Source organism: Botryllus schlosseri, chromosome 13 (genome assembly GCF_051294905.1).
Source record: "Botryllus schlosseri isolate E-star chromosome 13, Bs_hap1, whole genome shotgun sequence".
In the NCBI taxonomy this organism is placed as follows: Eukaryota; Metazoa; Chordata; class Ascidiacea; order Stolidobranchia; family Styelidae; genus Botryllus; species Botryllus schlosseri.
Window position 1 is genome coordinate 12,463,724 of NC_137248.1, and position 19,313 is coordinate 12,483,036.

Below are 19,313 nucleotides of genomic sequence, written 5' to 3' on the forward strand. Positions count from 1 at the left end.
ACTTAGAACACGATCGGTCATTTGTCACGACTAAACTACGACGTCTTCGTGCGAGCGATCCCTATACCTGTAACGTTATCATGTTGCGTCTATATCAGCTACCGTGTCGCCGCGACCATAAGAATAACGATATATTAAAGTCGCGCTCGCCGTAAACGTTGGGATTAACTCGAATCTGTCATATATAATAATTTGGGATATACATACTAAGTGATGGCGTCGCTGTTTACTATACTTGATATTCAACACCACTTCATCAACACAACCTACACCTTAAGAGTCACCATGTGAGAGATGCCCACACCCACACGTACGACCCGCCAACACGAGTTTTCGAGGCACCGTGAGAGAGATGGCTATACCTAGAAGAGTCACCGTGTGAGAGATGCCTATACCTGAAAAGGTAACCATGTCACCACCAGTTTTCACGGCACCGTGTGAGCGATCCCTATACCGAAAAGGGTTACCGTGTGAGAGGGTCCATAAGACACAATGGCACCGTGCGAGAGATAGGGGGGTCAAAAGGGTCACCGTGCCAACACGAGTTTCGAGGCACCGTGCGAGAGGGCCCTATACTACCCCATGCAAAAAACACCAAGTCACGAGCGATCATAATAACTACTCACATCTCAAGTATTGCGGCCAGACTAATCAAATTTTTGGTTGGCCTTGCAAGCTCAAAATCTGTGCCATCCATTTTTGATAATATTAAAAATTTCGGAAATTACCTCGCGGGCCACTCAAAACCTTCTCGCGGGCCACATGTGGCCCGCGGGCCACGGGTTGGCCGGCCCTGCTATATATTATCTTTAGAACTACCGCACCTCAAACACCCCAATTGCGTGGCAAGCTCGACGGGCGCCCAAAATTATTTCATGAGAGAAGATAAATTATAGGGTATTTTTTTGAAAATTTATGCAACTTCATTCAATGGTTTTTAGAATGGGCATTTCGGCGTTAGCCATTACCGCGCCACGACACGACACGCCGAGATAAATGAACTTTAGGCCAACACGGGATTCCGAGAAGGCACTGCAATTACAGCTGCTGATCAAATTAACTAAGTAAAGGGAATATACCTCGGCATCGAGAAAACCTTGGCCGTAAAGGACTGCCCTTATGTTGACCGAAAACCACAAAGTCCAATCGTCCAAAGGCAATATTTGCCAGTGAAGAAATACCAATCGGGAATCGGGGTCGTCTTTTTAGTTTGGTACGCTTCGGCGATTTCAATATCTTTTCACATAGCAGACGGGGGGTCACGAAATAACAACATGTAACGAAGTAATTATACCAACGGGCCCTCTCGAATATTTCCAAGACAGTACCTCACTCAGCTCTAGCGGTAAAACTGAGTAGGCCACTACGTGGGCTGAGAGAGGTTAAAAATATAGCAATATATTTGCAATTACCAATATTATAGTCCGATTGAATCATGCATCATGAAAAAATTCCGTGCTTTGCGCGATTAGGGCATACAAGACATCTCGTGCATCGTGCATCTAGATGGGGGCTGGTATTGATAGAAAAACGCGGACAGGGGTTTAAAGAGAGTTCAAAATGTATCATGTTTAGCATTGTTTCAAAATATGACAGCAAATAGATATTTTTTTGGGTAATTAACCGTCACTTTGTCATTCCTCAATATCAACACATCCATACTGAGCACCAATTCCTGTAATACACTGCTTCCAATTTAGAAATAAAATCAATACGCTGGATATTCTAAAATTTCTGACTCGGCCCGCCAACATATATTTCTGCTCCTCATTTGGCCCGCGGATAAAAATAATTGCCCAACCCTGGACATCAACGATCGCGTACGACTTCGCTTCTCGCAACCAGACGACTTCCTTCCGATAAGTCGAACAAAGCTGTAAAACAGACGAAATTAGTACTTACACGTTAGAAAATCCAAAGTTAAAATTGATTTAAATGATAATCGTACGACATGCGTATCTTCAAAATTGATACAAATACCGACGACGCATTGGTGCCATTGTTGAGCATCGGACGGACTCGGATAATGTTCGGACCAGATTTTGAGACAGGAGGAACGGATTCGGCTTCTATTGCAGATTTTGTTTCGGATATTTTCGGACAGTTGTAACTTCTGATTTGGATATTACTGGATAGTCCTGAACAAACGCGACCGGACGTGGCGTCATTTACAAGACAAAAGAAAAAAAATCGTCACTCATCACTGATTGGTGCAGAATGGGGATGTACCCCATGATTTGCTATCTGTTGACAACAGTGATGGTAATGTGAGCGGTGACGATCACAAGGAATGGTCTAAATGTAGCCTTTGCACTGAGGAAGGGCAGCAGTGACGACGAGCTGTTTCGTTCCTGATTTTGGGTATATATATTTCTAAATCTGAACAGGTCAGTACCTCACCAACCAGGAACCGCATACTGGCCATACTTTCACCCATAGGCGCCGACTTACGCGTTAGGTCATTAGGTCATTCATTCCCGTGCGCGTGGCAATCGTCGCTAGCCCGATTAATCGCGTCTCGAACAAGCCTGCATCTGCAATAGGCCCAGTTCACGCTAAACCATCGCTTGCCTGCGCAATCGCATCTGTATTGGCGGCTTCGGCCTGGCGTACACGATATCATCGCTGGCATATATATGTACATGAGCAATTGAGCATTGAGCAATGAGCATCTACGATAGGCCTGGTGCGAAAGATACCATTGCTGGCTTACCTATCGCGTCTCGGACCTAGCATGCTTTGGCTTCTATCTCTAGCTGGTTTGGAGACAATGCGGTCGAGTTTACGCTACTTGTTGATTGTTTTATGTTACATTGATTAAAGAGCGACATCGCAAAACTGAATAACATCGAATAGCTGCAAAGAGACTTTAACGTGCGTAATTGATTCCCGCTAATACTTGAACGAAGCGATCAGAAGATGTGTATCATGGCTTGAGTTCTAAAAGACTACACAGGTCTGAACCACCTGAAATCAGTGCCGTCAAGTTCGGACATTTTGATTTGCCAAAACTGTCATTGAGGCTGCGTAATACGCGCGCGTATTTAATAGGCCTTTTGCAGGACTTCGATCACGTGACTAGATACGCATAGCAACAACAAATTGGTTAGCAAGCTACTTTCTCGCGCACCTGCTTCAGTGCTAAATATCGCATAGTGTACTGTTGATTTCTGGTTGTAAACGTTTCGGAAATTTGTTGTAGAAGTCATCAGAGATTTACCTATGCTAGATGTCAATCCTGTACAAAGCACATAGAATGATCTCGTCAGAATTACGCAGAAATCCGTCGTTAACGTAGCCGTATTTCGGATACAGTATATTATCGTTTTCGGGCTGTAAACGTTCGCAAGTGTCATGGAGATGCGCAAGGATTCAAATATGTTGGATGTATTTGATTCATGAACTATGTAAACTCCTTGCGTCAAAATGATCGACATTGTAGCCGTTATTTGGTAGTCAACTATGATTTTATGACACAAAATTCGACATTGCAGGACATTGACTGCGTGATATTTATTGCAGCATTAAGTTAGGTGTGGATAGTATACTATAGTTGTATTGTAGCGGTAGTTGGTAATCATTGCAACATTTTGATGATTGATATCGATTGCAATATATATAGGATACTGCTAGTTTTAAGCCTAAGAGACAATGACTGCCAGTGCCAGTACGTTGATGTGTTATGAATTCATGCAATGTGCTACATACCATATATATATTAAATATTCTAAGCTATTGTATGACTTCTCAGTTAAACAATTCAAAATATTTAGACCTCTACACCTATATTACAAGTTATTGATCATTCTGTCATGCTGCCAAGTGCCACTAACCGAAGGAAAATGATCATCAGCTCCAATTGAGGGTGAAACAAACTGTCCCGGGGCCTGGATTACTTGATTGATTGCCTGGATTGGATTACTTCACTGTATGGCACAGTGCAAATATCTTGAGTTTCAAGACATGGCTATACCACATGCATTCGGATTAATGATCTGATGAATTATCCCAAGAGAGCCGAACATAGGCAACTAAGAAATTGATGATGCCCTCTTCAAGAATTCAGCCTGGAGCCAATTATTATCACCACATAAAATTTGGTCATGCGGTGGAAGGCAGCGTGGTTTCATGCCAACAGAAAATGTCAGCAGATGATCTGACCACTGACTAACTGTCCTGAACTTCTTTCCCGATGTTGATGTCTGCTTTGAAAATGATATTTCATTTGTGTACAGCAAGACAAGCACTCTTCCGTGGATGCTATGAATATGTCTAGACAAGTGGCTATGGAGGTAGAGGAAAATACATAGGCATAACAGTCTCGGCAGTTATTGAACTTGATAAGGTTAACATCCATTTTTCTTCAACTATTTCTTATGCTCTGGGTATCGATTGCACAAAAATTAATAAATCGATCTTCTTTGCAAGTTTATTTGTAAATTCAATGAATCAAAGAATATCATAAGTTCAGAATATTACGGAGTCAATGCGAAAGAAACAATGTTAGTCGTCTTTAGAGGATGTTTTTGAGTTGGTTGAGCCAATACACAGAGGGGGTCAGCAACGAAGTACTATTTTACCTGAGTACAAGCGTCATTATGAGTTTAGGCTACTTCCACTTCTACTTTTTAGGTAGTACTTTTTTGTCAGGTTTGGGATTTTGTCAACTAGAAAGTAGCTTTGGCGCATTATTGCATCCCCTTCAAGCGTGAGGTTGTCATAGCAACTGGGCAAAATAGCCCCAGTACCACGGTAACTAAATTAATTTTCGAAAATTGCACTTATTTGTGGTGTCATCACCCTTTTGCGTTGATCAAGAAGATGCAACATGCAATGTTTACAGTTGTCACATGGCATCAATTTCTAAAACTAAGTGACCCTCAACCAAATCTACTTCATGTAACGAATTTCTTGACTGCTTTTCAGAAATTCATTTCTACTTCCACTTGAAGTACTTTGGACATATCCTGGAAGTAATTAGTGCTACTTGTACTGGAGTATAAATTAAGGCATTACTTCTACTCGGTTCCCAACAATGACCACGTTGACCACCTCTCGGTATAGGATGACCGATCTTGTCACTGCGTTTGAGCTGCTCCAAGAGTTATATGATAGTTACTTCCCTTAGTTCGCTAAATATCGCACATATGTGACATCAACTATTTATCAAAATCAAGTGTGATTTGCCAAATCCACTTCAATCGCAGTTGCGAAGTAGTGGTAATAAAATTGGCATTGTATAAGGCAACAATAAAGTGCACTGATTTGCTTAGTCTTGACGGCAGGTTCTCCCAAAAGATACTTCCGATGTGTTCAGCGACATTTGTTTTATAGCAGCACGCCAGCACCCAAACCAGCAGACAGTATATCCTGATCCTTGCGGGTCCCGGTTGCTTCAGCCATATCTTCCATCCAAAATCAGGCGCCACAACAGACAAATAGTACTGCTTGAACTAACAAATACTCTTACTAGAATATAAGCCAATCGCTTTACTTCAAATGCATAAATTTAAGTACATATGATCAGAGTTGAGTACCGTAATACGACTACGTTACCGATGGATTTCTGCGTAATTCTGACGATATCATTCTAAATGCTTTGTACAGGATTGACATCTAACACAGGTGAATCTCTGATGACTTCTACAACAAATTTCCGAAACGTTTACAACCAGAAATGAACAGTACACTATGCGATATTTAGCACTGAAGCAGGTGCGCGAGAAAGTAGCTTGCTAACCAATTTGTTGTTGCTATGCGTATCTAGTCACGTGATCGAAGTCCTGCAAAAGGCCTATTGTTCACCAGAGATCAGGGACTCTCTAATTGACAGCACTTCCGGACTCTTTGGCAAGCTTATCATACGCGTAAAATCGTCAACATGAACACCATCCTAGATCTCCTCTCCCGACCATCCGCCCAAATACACGATCTGCTATTCTAAAATCTAAATGATGTGCGCCCACATTCGTTTACAAAACCATTCTTAAGCTAGCTAGCTTCGTGCGATAGTCTTCGTAATCGTAGCGCGAAATTGGAGGGTGTGATGGTGTGTGCCTCCACATTGGAATTCATTTCTGCGCATATTCGTTTCTCTAAGAAGGCTTTGCCAGTTAGATTAATCGGAAAATGCAGCAATACAACACCGATATAATGAGAAAACAATTGACGCGACGAATACTACTCAATACTATGTCAAACTCAAAACCCATTCGTAGCGATACTGATTAGAATACACGCTTTCTCGTTTGCAACAATCCATATTTTTTGTTTTCTACCTAATACATTCGTACTCCGAAATTGTTGCACGAAGTCATTTTTCAGTGTTCCTTTCGTTATTAACGTGCAGTAGGCGATACCATGCCATTGTCAAATATTGATGCATAACGAGATTCTGGGTCGCACAAATTCTGATTTTATTCGATTCGTTTGAACAGGCAACCTTCTATATTCCGATCAACTTGATTGCTGGATGTACTCGTATTGAGAACAACAATAACGAATATTAAACTATTGGGCATTTGGTAGCCGGTGAATTTCCATTGATAAGATCGCGGCATGCGCACTGAAGTGGAATTAGTTCTAGCTGACGGGTAGCCAACCAGCTGTCGTAGAAGGAAATTTGTGCAGTTGTCAACACGTAAGTCAATTAGTATGTGTTGGCGGCCATCGACATGCAAATTGAATTTACGAATTGACCGATGTACTCCCAAAATGCTTCACGAACGTAAAGCGGAAATGTACCAATGCCGCCAAAATCGCTGTTTTAATCTGCAAACAATTGCCGCGATGCGACCTAATCAACGCGAAGCCAGCAATCGCAAGAGACAACTATTGATTGGCTGCGCGATTTCGCGTTTGTAATCATCATTATTGTCTGCTTGAAACCTCATGTTCGAGAGTTGTCATGTGTTAATTGCGAACTTGCCAGGCCAGTGCGTAGCGTATTTAGTTACTCACACCACAGCGCATTGCGCGTGAATAACATTGATACAACTCCAAATTCTCAGTGACGTAAATTCTGATTTCTGTTCGGTGCATTCCGTCGGACAGACTAGTAGCGCAGTTATATTTTCGTACGATCGTACTCGTACCGTTTTAAGATTCCATTTAACAACTCGACTGCATGGTTTGATATAAATGATCACAGGGCCGGTATTAAAACGCCACACGAATAGTTTAACCCTGCACGTAAACCAGCGGCATGTAGTAAAGTGCGTTTTAGTGCGACGATGACGTCATCGATATGGAACAATTATGACGTCACAAGACTTCGCCACCTCGTAAAAAATAAAAGTCGGCGCCTATGCTTTCACCCACCCATACTTTGCACATTCGACTAGGAGTGTTCAGTTGCCGCCAAAGGACAAATCATTTGGCGCGTGCCAGGGAGAGCTCGTGGAATTATTGAGCGAAGAAAATAACCTCGTCAAATATATCCTACTATCCTGTCAACTATATGACTTCCTGAGTAGCAATGAATTGTTCTTCATTTGACATCATACCTCTACTTTATAAGGTCACCGAATTAGATAGACCTGAAAGACACCAGTAGCTTACGACACTATTGCGGGAGACCGAAGGAGGTCGAAGAAATTCGATACACACCGAATATGTGATTTTGGCAGGTCCTTATCCATACTTATCGGTATTCATGAGCCGAAAATTCGTATTGCTACGTTGTAGGCGATACTGCACTGAATAACCCCTGCTACTTTGCGAAGTACGCTTTCGTATAGTGGGTATACCACAACGAATCTAAGATAATTTTACTACCATGCAATCCGCACGCTTAGTTTACATCTGTTCAATTACTCAAAAACTCAATAGAGATGAATGTAGTTTCGGGGTGAACATAGACCTTGATTGCACCATAATTTGCGTTATAAAATCACTGTTCTACTATAGTATACACATAGGGTTAAATTGCGTTGCGACGTCACATTGGATTGGCATTGTCAATTGAAAACATAGGGTAAAAATGGTTTCCGTGACGAAAAAGGCTCCCGACCCCTGTCGTAAACGGACCAAAAATATCTTTAACCAGGACTACATCGTTATGCGCCATTTTTACGGTCGGTGGTCATCATAATAATCAGGAGACCCATTCCGTACTAATGATCTATATCTATACGTGCTAGAACTGTTTGAATCCACGACGATTTCGAGGGTTCCAACCACTCCACATCGTATCCGTGGACCATATCGGTTGCGAATCGTCCGTATAGGCTCATACTGCATGGTTTTTTTGAAAGTCTTTACACAGTTATGGCATAACTATACGTTTGAAAAAAATAAAATTCAAAAGACTGTTCAAAACATGTTTTGCACCAAGTGTTTTAAAGCACCATTTGTTCAAAATGCAACTCTATATACCAGGGAGAGGGAGGGCAGACTCTCTTCATGCGCGAGCTGCATATCAAAATCCGAGTTTTAATAGAGCCACGAGACAAAAATTCAAAAACTCCAATTTACTCCGTCACAATGATATGTGGGCTATGGTTTGAAGTTTGTTATGGTGTGGTGATGTGGTGCGGCTACACCCGGTCTGCAAGGTGTTTGAAATCAGGCTGATATGACGTCAAAGCAGTGCGAAGAATTTAAGGAAGATTTTAGCTCGGTGATGTGATTATACTCCGCAAATCTGTCTTCGATGGGTAACTCGTGGCAAAGTTTTGTTGTTTGGTTCCGTAATGCCGTTTCTTACTACAAATTTGCAATTACCGAGGGAATCTTGACTGATGAAGAACAGTGGCCCGTCCCCATTATCTCTGAATGCAAATACTTTCTCGCATACTGTTTTGAAAGTTCTATGTTCCAGTTCATACTATCTTTTCTTGCAATTATCGCTAAACGATATTTTCTTAGCCAAATCCTGCAGTTATTACTAGCCCTTATAATACGAATGACAGCGCCGTATTTATCATTGTTAGCCCAAAAATGATCGTGAACTGCGCTTCCGTGAATAATTATCAATTTCAATGTCGAGCACAATGATATATCCTTGATTGATGAGCATTGACCATAAACCATTGTTGAGTGTGAAACTTTTATGTGAACTCGATTCGAGGGCTCAATTGCAACGTTCTAACCCTGTAAAAATGCCGCTGAAATTACGTAATTGTGTTTTTTGAAGTTATATAATCATCCCATAGTTGTGTAAATGCTTTCGAAAAAACATGCAGTATGAGCCTACTGACGATTTGCTCCTTATATAGTCGACGTATACGATATGGAATGGTTCAAATATATTTTTTGATCCGTTTCAGACATGAGTAGGAGGCAGACATGGGGCAATCGTGATTAGTAATCGTAATCGATTACGACGATTACAGCATTTTCAAGTAATCGTAATCGCAATCGATTACATTCGAGAAAATCCCGAAGTAATCGTAATCGTAATCGACTACTTCCCACATTTAATCGATTTATTTGTGAAAGAACGATTACTTTTTATTTGTACAAGGACTGTGACATAAACTGAACACTCGTGAACAAGGAAGAAATATTATTATACCAGTTATTGAGAGCACAAACGTCTGATTTTCAAATGCCACTGCTCATTATTACGTCAGAGGTAGGCAATTAGCTTTGCTCGTCTTTGCGAAGGAAGTGTCCACACATAGTAAATATATACTCGATGTTCATAAGTGTTATTGTAAGAAAACCCACCGTGCTGTATATCGGTTTATCAATACATTTCAGACGCCACTACCTCGCATTAGGATAAGTAATCATAATCACCTCTCTGCCTAAGTTAAAATAGCAACTCTTGTATTGATGTTTGGTTATGCCTAGTTAAACTATAGAATGTAATAGTTCTTATTCTATAGTTAAATGCAGTTTCACCGTTGCTGCTTGGCGAGCAGTAGGCCTATATGGTACGAACGTACAGCAGACAAAGGTTTAAAATTTTGTACTCGTCAAATAAAACATTACGGTTTCCACAACGAAGCATTAAAATCAACAGCTGCTGCTATATATCATAACTGGGCCGTTGTTTTGCCGTTTCTAGTAATGGCAGCTTGCATTACATTATTTGCATTAAGTTGAATGCAGAATTTTATGTTCCCTTTCTGTTATTCTCATATTATTCTACTCAAAACGGGCGCCAATCGCTATTTCACAATTCTTTACTGAACATTTGGACCTGCCGCCATAACCATCGGCTTATATACCATGTTAGCGTTAGTAGTAGCTAGAATCAGGATCAAAACAGCAAAAGCGTCCCCCAACCAAACTTTGGTCTTGGGCCCCCATAGGGTAGTCAATTTTGAAGTTGAAGATTTAATTTCGTCAATAATATTGGTGATTGCATTATATCGCATTTTTAATCCTATCTCAGCGCCCGATGGTCATGTTTACATGAAGAGCGGGGGGCACGTAATTCATACTTATAACATCTGGTATCTTGCAATAATTACTTTATTGTATGTTGTTAATTCGTGACCTCCGGTATATTATATAGCCAAAAGATAAAGATTGTAGTATGGCCCAAACAGCAGACTAAAATAAAAACTTGCTTGAGACGCACACGCAAAGTGTCATGTCTAATGCTCTGTGAGTGCCCGGGTGGCATTTGCATCGTGGGCTCAGATTGGAAGGAATGGACTGTTAGTCACGCCCACCCAGCGCGGCTATTATTAATGGACACATACCCTAAGTTTTGGCCAATGTCTTTCTTCAATAGCACACTTCGTGGAGTCTCATGTTGGCCGAAACTGCATATGTCTTTTGATGTGTCGAGGAGCGGTATTGACTGGCACCTAAATGCCTATTACTATGAATTATGTATGCTTTATTTCTTGAGGGGGAGCCGCATGCATTTCGAAATCAAGATATCTAGAGACATGTAAATCGCAAAGCTCAAAGAGAAATTCCAAGTTAATGAAATCTCTCGAAAATACTCTATAATTTATGTTGGTTTACAAAATACTTTTGAGTCCCCTCCAACCACGCTCCCCACCGTAGTGGGAATTGGGGGTGCGGCAGTTATGGACCTGGCAAGAATGCAAATATATGGGTGCGATAAACCGTCCTCTATAAAATGGGCAATGGGTACATTATGACGTAACAAGGAAATGTCCCATCTTTTTTAAAGACAGTTGTTATATGATTGGGCCTTTCCAGCGCAATCCATGTATTATCTTCCAATATAACTACTACGATGCAAAATAAATGTAATCGTGAGTAATCGTGATTACTTTTCCAATGGAATCGTAATCGTAATCGACTACTTCCCGATTTTGCTGTAATCGTAATCGTAATCGTAATCGCGTGATTCAGAAGTAATCGTAATCGCAATCGATTACATTCAGGAAGTAATCCCCCCATGTCTGGAGGAGGCCTTTTTCGTCAAAAGAGTCATCTTTACCCTATATTTTCAATTGTCAATGTCGCTCCACTGTGACGTCACAATCAAAAGTCTCGTGACGTCATGGCTAAAACATGTTTTGAAAACGCTTATGTTTTAAATATATTTGTTTTAAATTGATTTCTGTTTTAAATGCAACCATAATCCTGATATACCATTTTAGAACATGCAGTAGTTCTCAACCGCCGGCCTGCGGACCTGTGCCGGTACATGACAACTTTCCTGCCGGTCCGCCAAATATTTTATAATTTTTTACTTCAATTCGAAATTCAAGAAATTGTACGCTTTCCTATTAATTAGAGGAAAGAAATTTTAAATGGATTTAGAAATTCGGAATTTATTTTTCTGCATGGCTTCGTAATATAGAATTCTTGGTTTACTTTGGACTTGGCATACGTGACAATACTGCAAGTGTGGCACGAAATTGCTTAGCCTAAAAGAAGAAGTCCCGTTCAAGACGATAGCTATACGTGAAAGCTAAGAAGACTTTTTAAACAATAATTTGGATAATTTTCGACAGTACAATTTAGCGTCATTTGGCAATATCATAGCGTGTAGAAAATACCAGTCGCATATTTTGCAAAGAATCTGAGCAATCGAAATCCAGTCAGTGGTGTTCAACATGCCTTCGCCTTACATAACCTTCAATAAAACCACATATAAGGTTCAGAGGTGGTCAGTAACGAAGTACTTCTACTTTTTGGAAGTAATCAAGTAGTTTTCCTCTACTTCTGCTACTTACTCAAGTAGATCTGATTTTCTCTACTTCTACTTCTACTTCGAAATATTTTGTGATCTACTTACTTACTTTTCGCTATTTTCAGTTTGTCAAGTAGAAGTAGTTTAATACCCCAATACGGAAGATAGCCTGAGGAATTTCGGGGCGGTTTTCACGAAGTACCAACATTTAATATTCATAAAAGTTAAGTAAAGCCCAGAATTTTGTTGCGCTTCGCGCACAGTAGTTATGGAGTGACAAATATGTTGTCACGAAAGTATCAGTGAATATTTTTTAGGTACCGGATTGCTTGGTTCCGTTCACACCGCATTGTCGTCCATATCAAATATTTCATCACAGTAAATAAGGCCCACCATAACGTTTGAAACTACCGTTTTCAATATAGAAATTACGTATCATATCTTAATCTAGCAGCCCATGACGTGTCCAGCTAATCTGGAAAATCCGGCATTTTTGAACGCTACACTTGATTTAGCAGATCACCTCTGAAGCTTTATGGACAAAAGACATGAAATATATTTTCCGCTTTTTCGAAGTGGCATTTGTATTTCACATTCAATTCCGAGTATCATACTTTGAGTTCTAATTACGTTCAGTTCTTTTGTCTGCAGAACATATATTGAAGCATAATCGGAACTGTAGTAATGCCTCTATTTCCCGAAAATAAAGTTACACCAAGTATAAATTTTACGATCCACAATATTTGTTATTAACGTATACTAATCGCGCAAAGTTTTGAAACCGTATCCGATACAACTTCTCCGTATTGCTCTTCGGCTGAACTTGGGGCCTTATCATATGGGGTCGGGCGCCATGACATGTTTTCTAAAACGTAGTATTCTACTAAACAAGAGCTTAGTATCGCATTTTCATATCAATACTATAATTCGCATCCCATGATGCGAAAGAATGCTTATTCTGTCGAAAATTGATATCTCATCGGATGCATCAATACGAATCAAGCTCTCTGCACGTTCCGCATAGCTCAATTTGCAGCTTTTGACAGTCCATGCGAACGAATTAAGACTGTTTTCAAAACTGCTTACTTACTTGAGTAGATTTAAATTCGGTCAATTCTACTTCTACTTCAAGTAGTTTCACGTTGTTTATGAAAGAAGTACTTCTACGTGTACTTGAGTAGATTTTTCCGTCGCTACTTTTACTTCTACTTGAGTAGCTTCCTTGACTACTTTGACCACCTCTGATAAGGTTCCCCGGCCTGCAGCATTTGTTTTGAAGATATGCCGGCCAGCAAGGTCAAAAAGGCTGAGAACAACTGTTCTAGCTCCCTACGGCCTCATACCCCGCTGGACGTACATTTATTCCGTTAGTTGGCTGAAAGGGTTGTGCTTTGATACATAACATTCTGAAATATAGCCTTGTATTCAGATCGCTTTTTGAATTCCGACACAGAAGCCAGCCTGTTTTTGATACAAAAGATTCTTAAAATATAGCCCTGTATTCAGATCAAATTGTGAATTCCGCCACAGAAGCCAGCCTGTTTTTGATACAAAAGATTCTGAAATATAGCCTTGTATTCAGATCGCTTTTTGAATTCCGACACAGAAGCCAGCCTGTTTTTAATACAAAAGATTCTTAAAATATAGCCCTGTATTCAGATCAAATTGTGAATTCCGCCACAGAAGCCAGCCTGTTTTTGATACAAAAGATTCTGAAATATAGCCTTGTATTCAGATCACTATTTGAATTCCGACACAGAAGCCAGCCTGTTTTTGATACAAAAGATTCTGAAATATAGCCCTGTATTCAGATCAAATTGTGAATTCCGCCACAGAAGCCAGCCTGTTTTTGATACAAAAGATTCTGAAATATAGCCTTGTATTCAGATCACTATTTGAATTCCGACACAGAAGCCAGCCTGTTTTTGATACAAAAGATTCTGAAATATAGCCTTGTATTCAGATCACTATTTGAATTCCGACACAGAAGCCAGCCTGTTTTTGATACAAAAGATTCTGAAATATAGCCCTGTATTCAGATCAAATTGTGAATTCCGCCACAGAAGCCAGCCTGTTTTTGATACAAAAGATTCTGAAATATAGCCTTGTATTCAGATCACTATTTGAATTCCGACACAGAAGCCAGCCTGTTTTTGATACAAAAGATTCTGAAATATAGCCTTGTATTCAGATCACTATTTGAATTCCGACACAGAAGCCAGCCTGTTTTTTGATACAAAAGATTCTGGAATATAGCTGGTAATATAGCGTTGTATTCAGATCACTTTTTGAATTCCGACACAGAAGCCAGCCTGTTTTTGATACACAAGATTCTGAAATATAGCTTTGTATTCAGATCACTTTTTGAATCCCGCCACAGAAGCCAGCCTGTTCTAGCACACACAGTCCACAATAAAACAGGCACTGGAGCTGCTGTAACGACTGATTTTATTGAACTCAATGTTTCGCAACAGAACGATTCATTATATCACACCAGGAACAAGACTAGGTCCCGTGACTAGAAAACTAGTACGCCCAAAACCGGGGCAGCGCAAGGAGCGGGAATAATCGTATCCGTGACTACCTCGAATTGGCAAGTCACCTTGTTGAAGACAGATTTGCAGCCTTTCGATGGAATCACGAATGTGGTTCCTGACGGCCTGAAAAAACATGGAAAATAGATTGAATGAGTCCTGCGTCATATGTACTACTTTTCAATTCTTTACTAGTTGCTGACGATTACCCCTGACGAGCGTCAGCTGAGAATATTCAGGTTCATTTCAATATGAATGTGTATATGTTATTCAATTGTATATTGAAGTTCTGTGCCTCAAAGAGTAGCCTATCTTCTATTATATTATCCAAAGTCACCCAAGTACTATTTTGTAGAAGCAGCTATAAAGTTATAGGGAATATACCGCATCGTTCTCTTTAGGTTTTAGTTTGACCATCATATCATCATTGGGACGACAATCAGTCATATCGTTTCGTTTTCTATGACACTTAGATCAACCTATTGCAGTGGTTCCCAAACTTTTTCGGCTTGTGGCACACAAGAAAAATGATATATTGCTCGCGGCACACTTACAAAAAAGTAGCTTAAAAATCCATTCACGTGCTAATGGTATGGCTATGACAAAAAAGACGAGAAAAAGATCCGTTGAAGGAACGTACTCACAAGGAATGGAGGAGCAAGAAACAGCCACGGCATACCAGTGTTGGGATGACTCGAGTCAGACTCGAGTCACCTTTTTCGTATGACTTGACTCGACTCGAGTCACTTTGCTAAAATGACTTGACTTGACTTGACTCGGCGTATCAGAAATGTGGATTGACTCGTGACTCGGAGGAAAATTCACGAGTCAATTTCAAGTCATAAAGTAATCGGTGTCGATAAGAATCACTATATCTTGCAAATGGTCGGATTGTTCGCGAAACGCTGGTGTAACTCGTGAGATTCGATGATCGGGCCTCCATCGGGCCTCCATTGTTCTCTCACAAATAAATCGACCCCAAACGAAGTGATCGAAGCTTACGTTGTCGTAAACGATTAAAGTATAGGAATTTAATAGCAAAATGTATAGGCTATTTCTGTTCTATGTTCTTGCTTTAACCAAACCTCTTTGTTTTATTGAAATTGAATTCGACTATAGTTTATATAGCCCTCAACCACTGGCGCAGGCTCGAATTGTATCATATCAATTTGTAAATGGTTAATGTATTGCATCTTATCAATTCGCTTCTCTATTCTCTATTTTGGCTGGTAACTAGATAACTTGAGGCTATGCAATTACTTACGTAGTTTAGCAGTTCTACGTATATGTGAGCGATACAGCGCCTTTATGCGTGTACTGTATATTTACCTCTATGTTCGTTCACTGGTTCAAAATCAACGACCAGTCAATCTGTATTTCAGACAGCTAGCAAAATGCAATGACGTAATCATGCCTCATACCTCGTAAAGGCAACTTGACTTGACTTGTGACTTGACTTGACTCGAGTTGACTCGAGTCACCTCCAAAAATTGACTTGACTCGAGTCACCTTTGAAAATCGATTGACTTGACTTGACTCCAGTCAAAATGCGCAATGACTCGAAATGACTCGTGACTCGAAGGTAGTGACTTGATCCCAACACTGCGGCATACAGAGTAGCATCGAAAAGAACTGTAACATGGGGCTCTTGGCCAGTTTCAAGCAGCGTCTCTGGATAGGTTACGGCATTTCATTTCAGTCCAAACGAAAAAAAACATCTACACATGCCCATTAAGGTCCAGATGACTATAAAAAGTTGCTTGAACTTATCATTAAATCGTGAAAACGGCTTTTCCAAAAACGGGGCGTTTCGTAAATCAATGAGCTGTTCTTCTTCTGCAAAACGATTGCTTGACGTACGCCTATGTCTTTCAAATGTTTTGACTTTACCCACCTATATTTGTTTACAGCAAATCCCAAGAAGTATTGTTGAAGAGTAGATTGAATTCCAGACAATGTGCCCATGATTTGCGGCTCGATTTCTAGTTTACGAGGTAATTTGAAACGTAATGAAGAATTTTATCCAGATATAGCCACCCAGTTATGATGTGGACATTACCTTATTCATCGGTAATGCTATGATTGGTTTCATGGACATGGTCTCAAGTGTTTTTTTTATCAGCCTGCTCAAGAAGCTACACCGCTTTTTGCATCTGCTTGTCTACATGCCTTATATTCAACATTATACAGTGTTTTTCCAAAATTCAAGAAAGACTGGCGGCACACATAGTTTGGGAATCACTGACCTATTTGCTAATAATGTATTTCGGATATGTGTCGCTTGAATCATGCATATATGCCATACTCACAATGAGCAATGCTCTTTGCCTAGTACTGTGCAGGTGCACTCGTTACATCCCTTCTTATAGACGGATCCAACCGGCATCACAACTCCTAAATCATCGACACACCCCGCTGGTTTCGCAACTGCTGGGGTTAATGCTGCTGGCGCTACCACTGCTGCACCATGCGCCACAGAGAGGCAGCACATCAAAGCGATGACCTTCATTTGATCCATATCGAGAGGTTTAGCCATGAAAAGAATTCAAAATTAATCAGGCGACGGGCTTTATAAGAACAGAGTCAATCACATGACTTCCTTAATAACTGTCAATTGTTTATGGCTATCATATCGCATTTTACCGAAACCTCACCTATAGTTGGGGCTGGGCACATTGATTCGAGTACTCGAATCTGAATCGAGTATTAATTTTAATGAGTCGAGTCGAGTAGTAAAAGACGATTTTTTCGAGTACTGAAATTATTAGCTCCTCGCAACTGAAAGTTAATTTGCTAACGAATATTATAGTTTTGATAATATGTCCGCTGAGGAACCCTTAAAATCTTGACTGGCCGTGTTGCAGCATAAGAGACATGGTACAAAGCTACGAAATTTACTGCAAATAACATATTTCCGAAATCATGATCGTCCCACAACATTGTCAAGAAGTGCTATGAAATCGGTACCAAAGTATTTGGCGAATAACAGGCATTATGTTCTTAGTGGTGGCATAAAAGGTACATATTTTAATATTGACAAGGTAAATTCTGTTGTGACGTCATAATGAGTGATGGTCGAATCTCGACTCGACTCGAAGCGTAATACGTGATTCAGAATCGAATCCCTTAGGTATTCGATTTTGCTCAGCCCTACCTGTAGTAATCGCCGCCACAGCCTACGGTGCTGGCGGGAGGGAAACCAGAGCAATTTAACAGTTGGCCACAATGTTCAGATGAAGTTTAACATCGAAGAGTTATTGCCTAACTAGCAGAGATGAGCATGGATTAGGATTAGGTTTTGAAAAAACAGGATTTGTGAAATTTTGTCGGATTTGGATTGGATTTGGATTAGACATTTTTTCTAGAACGGATTAGGATTTGGATTGGATTTACATATTTTCTGGGAGATTGAAATGTCGTGCGGTGAATCGCGACAAACTTTATTCAGATCAGTTACTAATGTAATTATGGTTACTAAGTTATCTTGAATTAAGGGAATCGTTGGTTGTTAAAGAAAATTTTCGAATCCCTCCATTGTATGAATTAGTATTTTTTCTGAATTTCCAGTTGGAATCGGATTAGGATTGGACATGGACTAGAATCTGAAAAAGTTATGGATTAGGATTAGGATTTGGATTTGAAGGTTCGGATTTGGATTGGATTAGGACATAGAAATTTCAAATCCGCTCATCTCTTCTAACTAGTAGCATATGCGTATTTTCACATGCTCATTGCACGTTCATGCCTACCGTCCGTTCGGTTGAGGAGACTTGTGTGTCGGCCTGCGTATTATTAGGCGCCACAACTATTTTGATTGTATATTGACCCTCGTTGTGAAATTGCCAAGGTGTGAATTTAGCAGCAACCGATTGGCTTGCAATTACCCTCTATCCATAACAACGATTCCTACTCATGTACCACCAGGGGACCAGCTGGCACGTTCGTTGATTGCATGGAATAGATTACTCTACTCAAGCGCATACAGTACACAAAATAGGAATAGTTGTAAACAATTGTACAATATTTCGTATTGGCGAAGGGTGTAAAATTTCGGTACTCGAAAGTGTCAACTCTATGTTCGCAACTCAATCACGAAATTTGATGCTCGATTGGGATTCAGATATTCAAATTAATTGTTGTGCCCAGCTCTATAGTAGTACTGACTGATTTTATTTAACTTGTTCATGGTCCCATACAAATTGTCAATTTGGTTCCTAGCGGTATGAACAACGCGGATCAAATACCAAGCATTCGTACGGCCTGGCGTTATCAGCAGTTATTCAAATTGTTGTTGTTGTTGTAGTACTCATGGTGTTTCGACTATACTATGGTCATTTACACCAGGCCAGAAATTCTTTATCATGATTCCTTGACTGCAGACTTATAGCATACATGAATTCCAGTAATAACCATATCCAAACACCTTCTTAACGTATAAACCTAGGGGTATTCTGGCTTGTAAGACAATACCGAACACTCATGGTCGGCCGGGATATTGCGACACTTAATGATCGCGCTAAATGATTGAATGAGGCGCGTGACTTATTTTGTGACTTAGTACACTTAATTATAAATTACGTCCTGTTTGTTTCTGGAAAATGTCACACTACTTTAGCAGTTATGCGTAATAAATAATTCTTTGCACGCAGCAGCATGATATTCATATGCAAGCATATCTGTCGGCATTGGGGGAAAGGCTATACGAC

At 40.2% G+C, this 19,313-nt stretch overlaps 2 protein-coding genes across 2 annotated transcripts in view; both read right to left on the reverse strand.

Moving 5' to 3' along the window:
* LOC145453504 (B-cell receptor-associated protein 31-like) overlaps positions 1-19,313 on the reverse strand; it is a 457,607-nt gene that overhangs the window by 216,250 nt on the left and 222,044 nt on the right. The window lies entirely within an intron of this gene.
* LOC145453515 (uncharacterized) lies at positions 14,505-17,163 on the reverse strand. The gene is made up of 2 exons (XM_080331491.1): positions 16,917-17,163; positions 14,505-14,733 (listed from the first exon to the last, which is right to left on the reverse strand). The coding sequence occupies exons 1-2, from the start codon at positions 17,141-17,143 to the stop codon at positions 14,592-14,594; spliced, it is 369 nt and encodes a 122-aa protein (XP_080187617.1). The 5' UTR covers positions 17,144-17,163; the 3' UTR covers positions 14,505-14,591.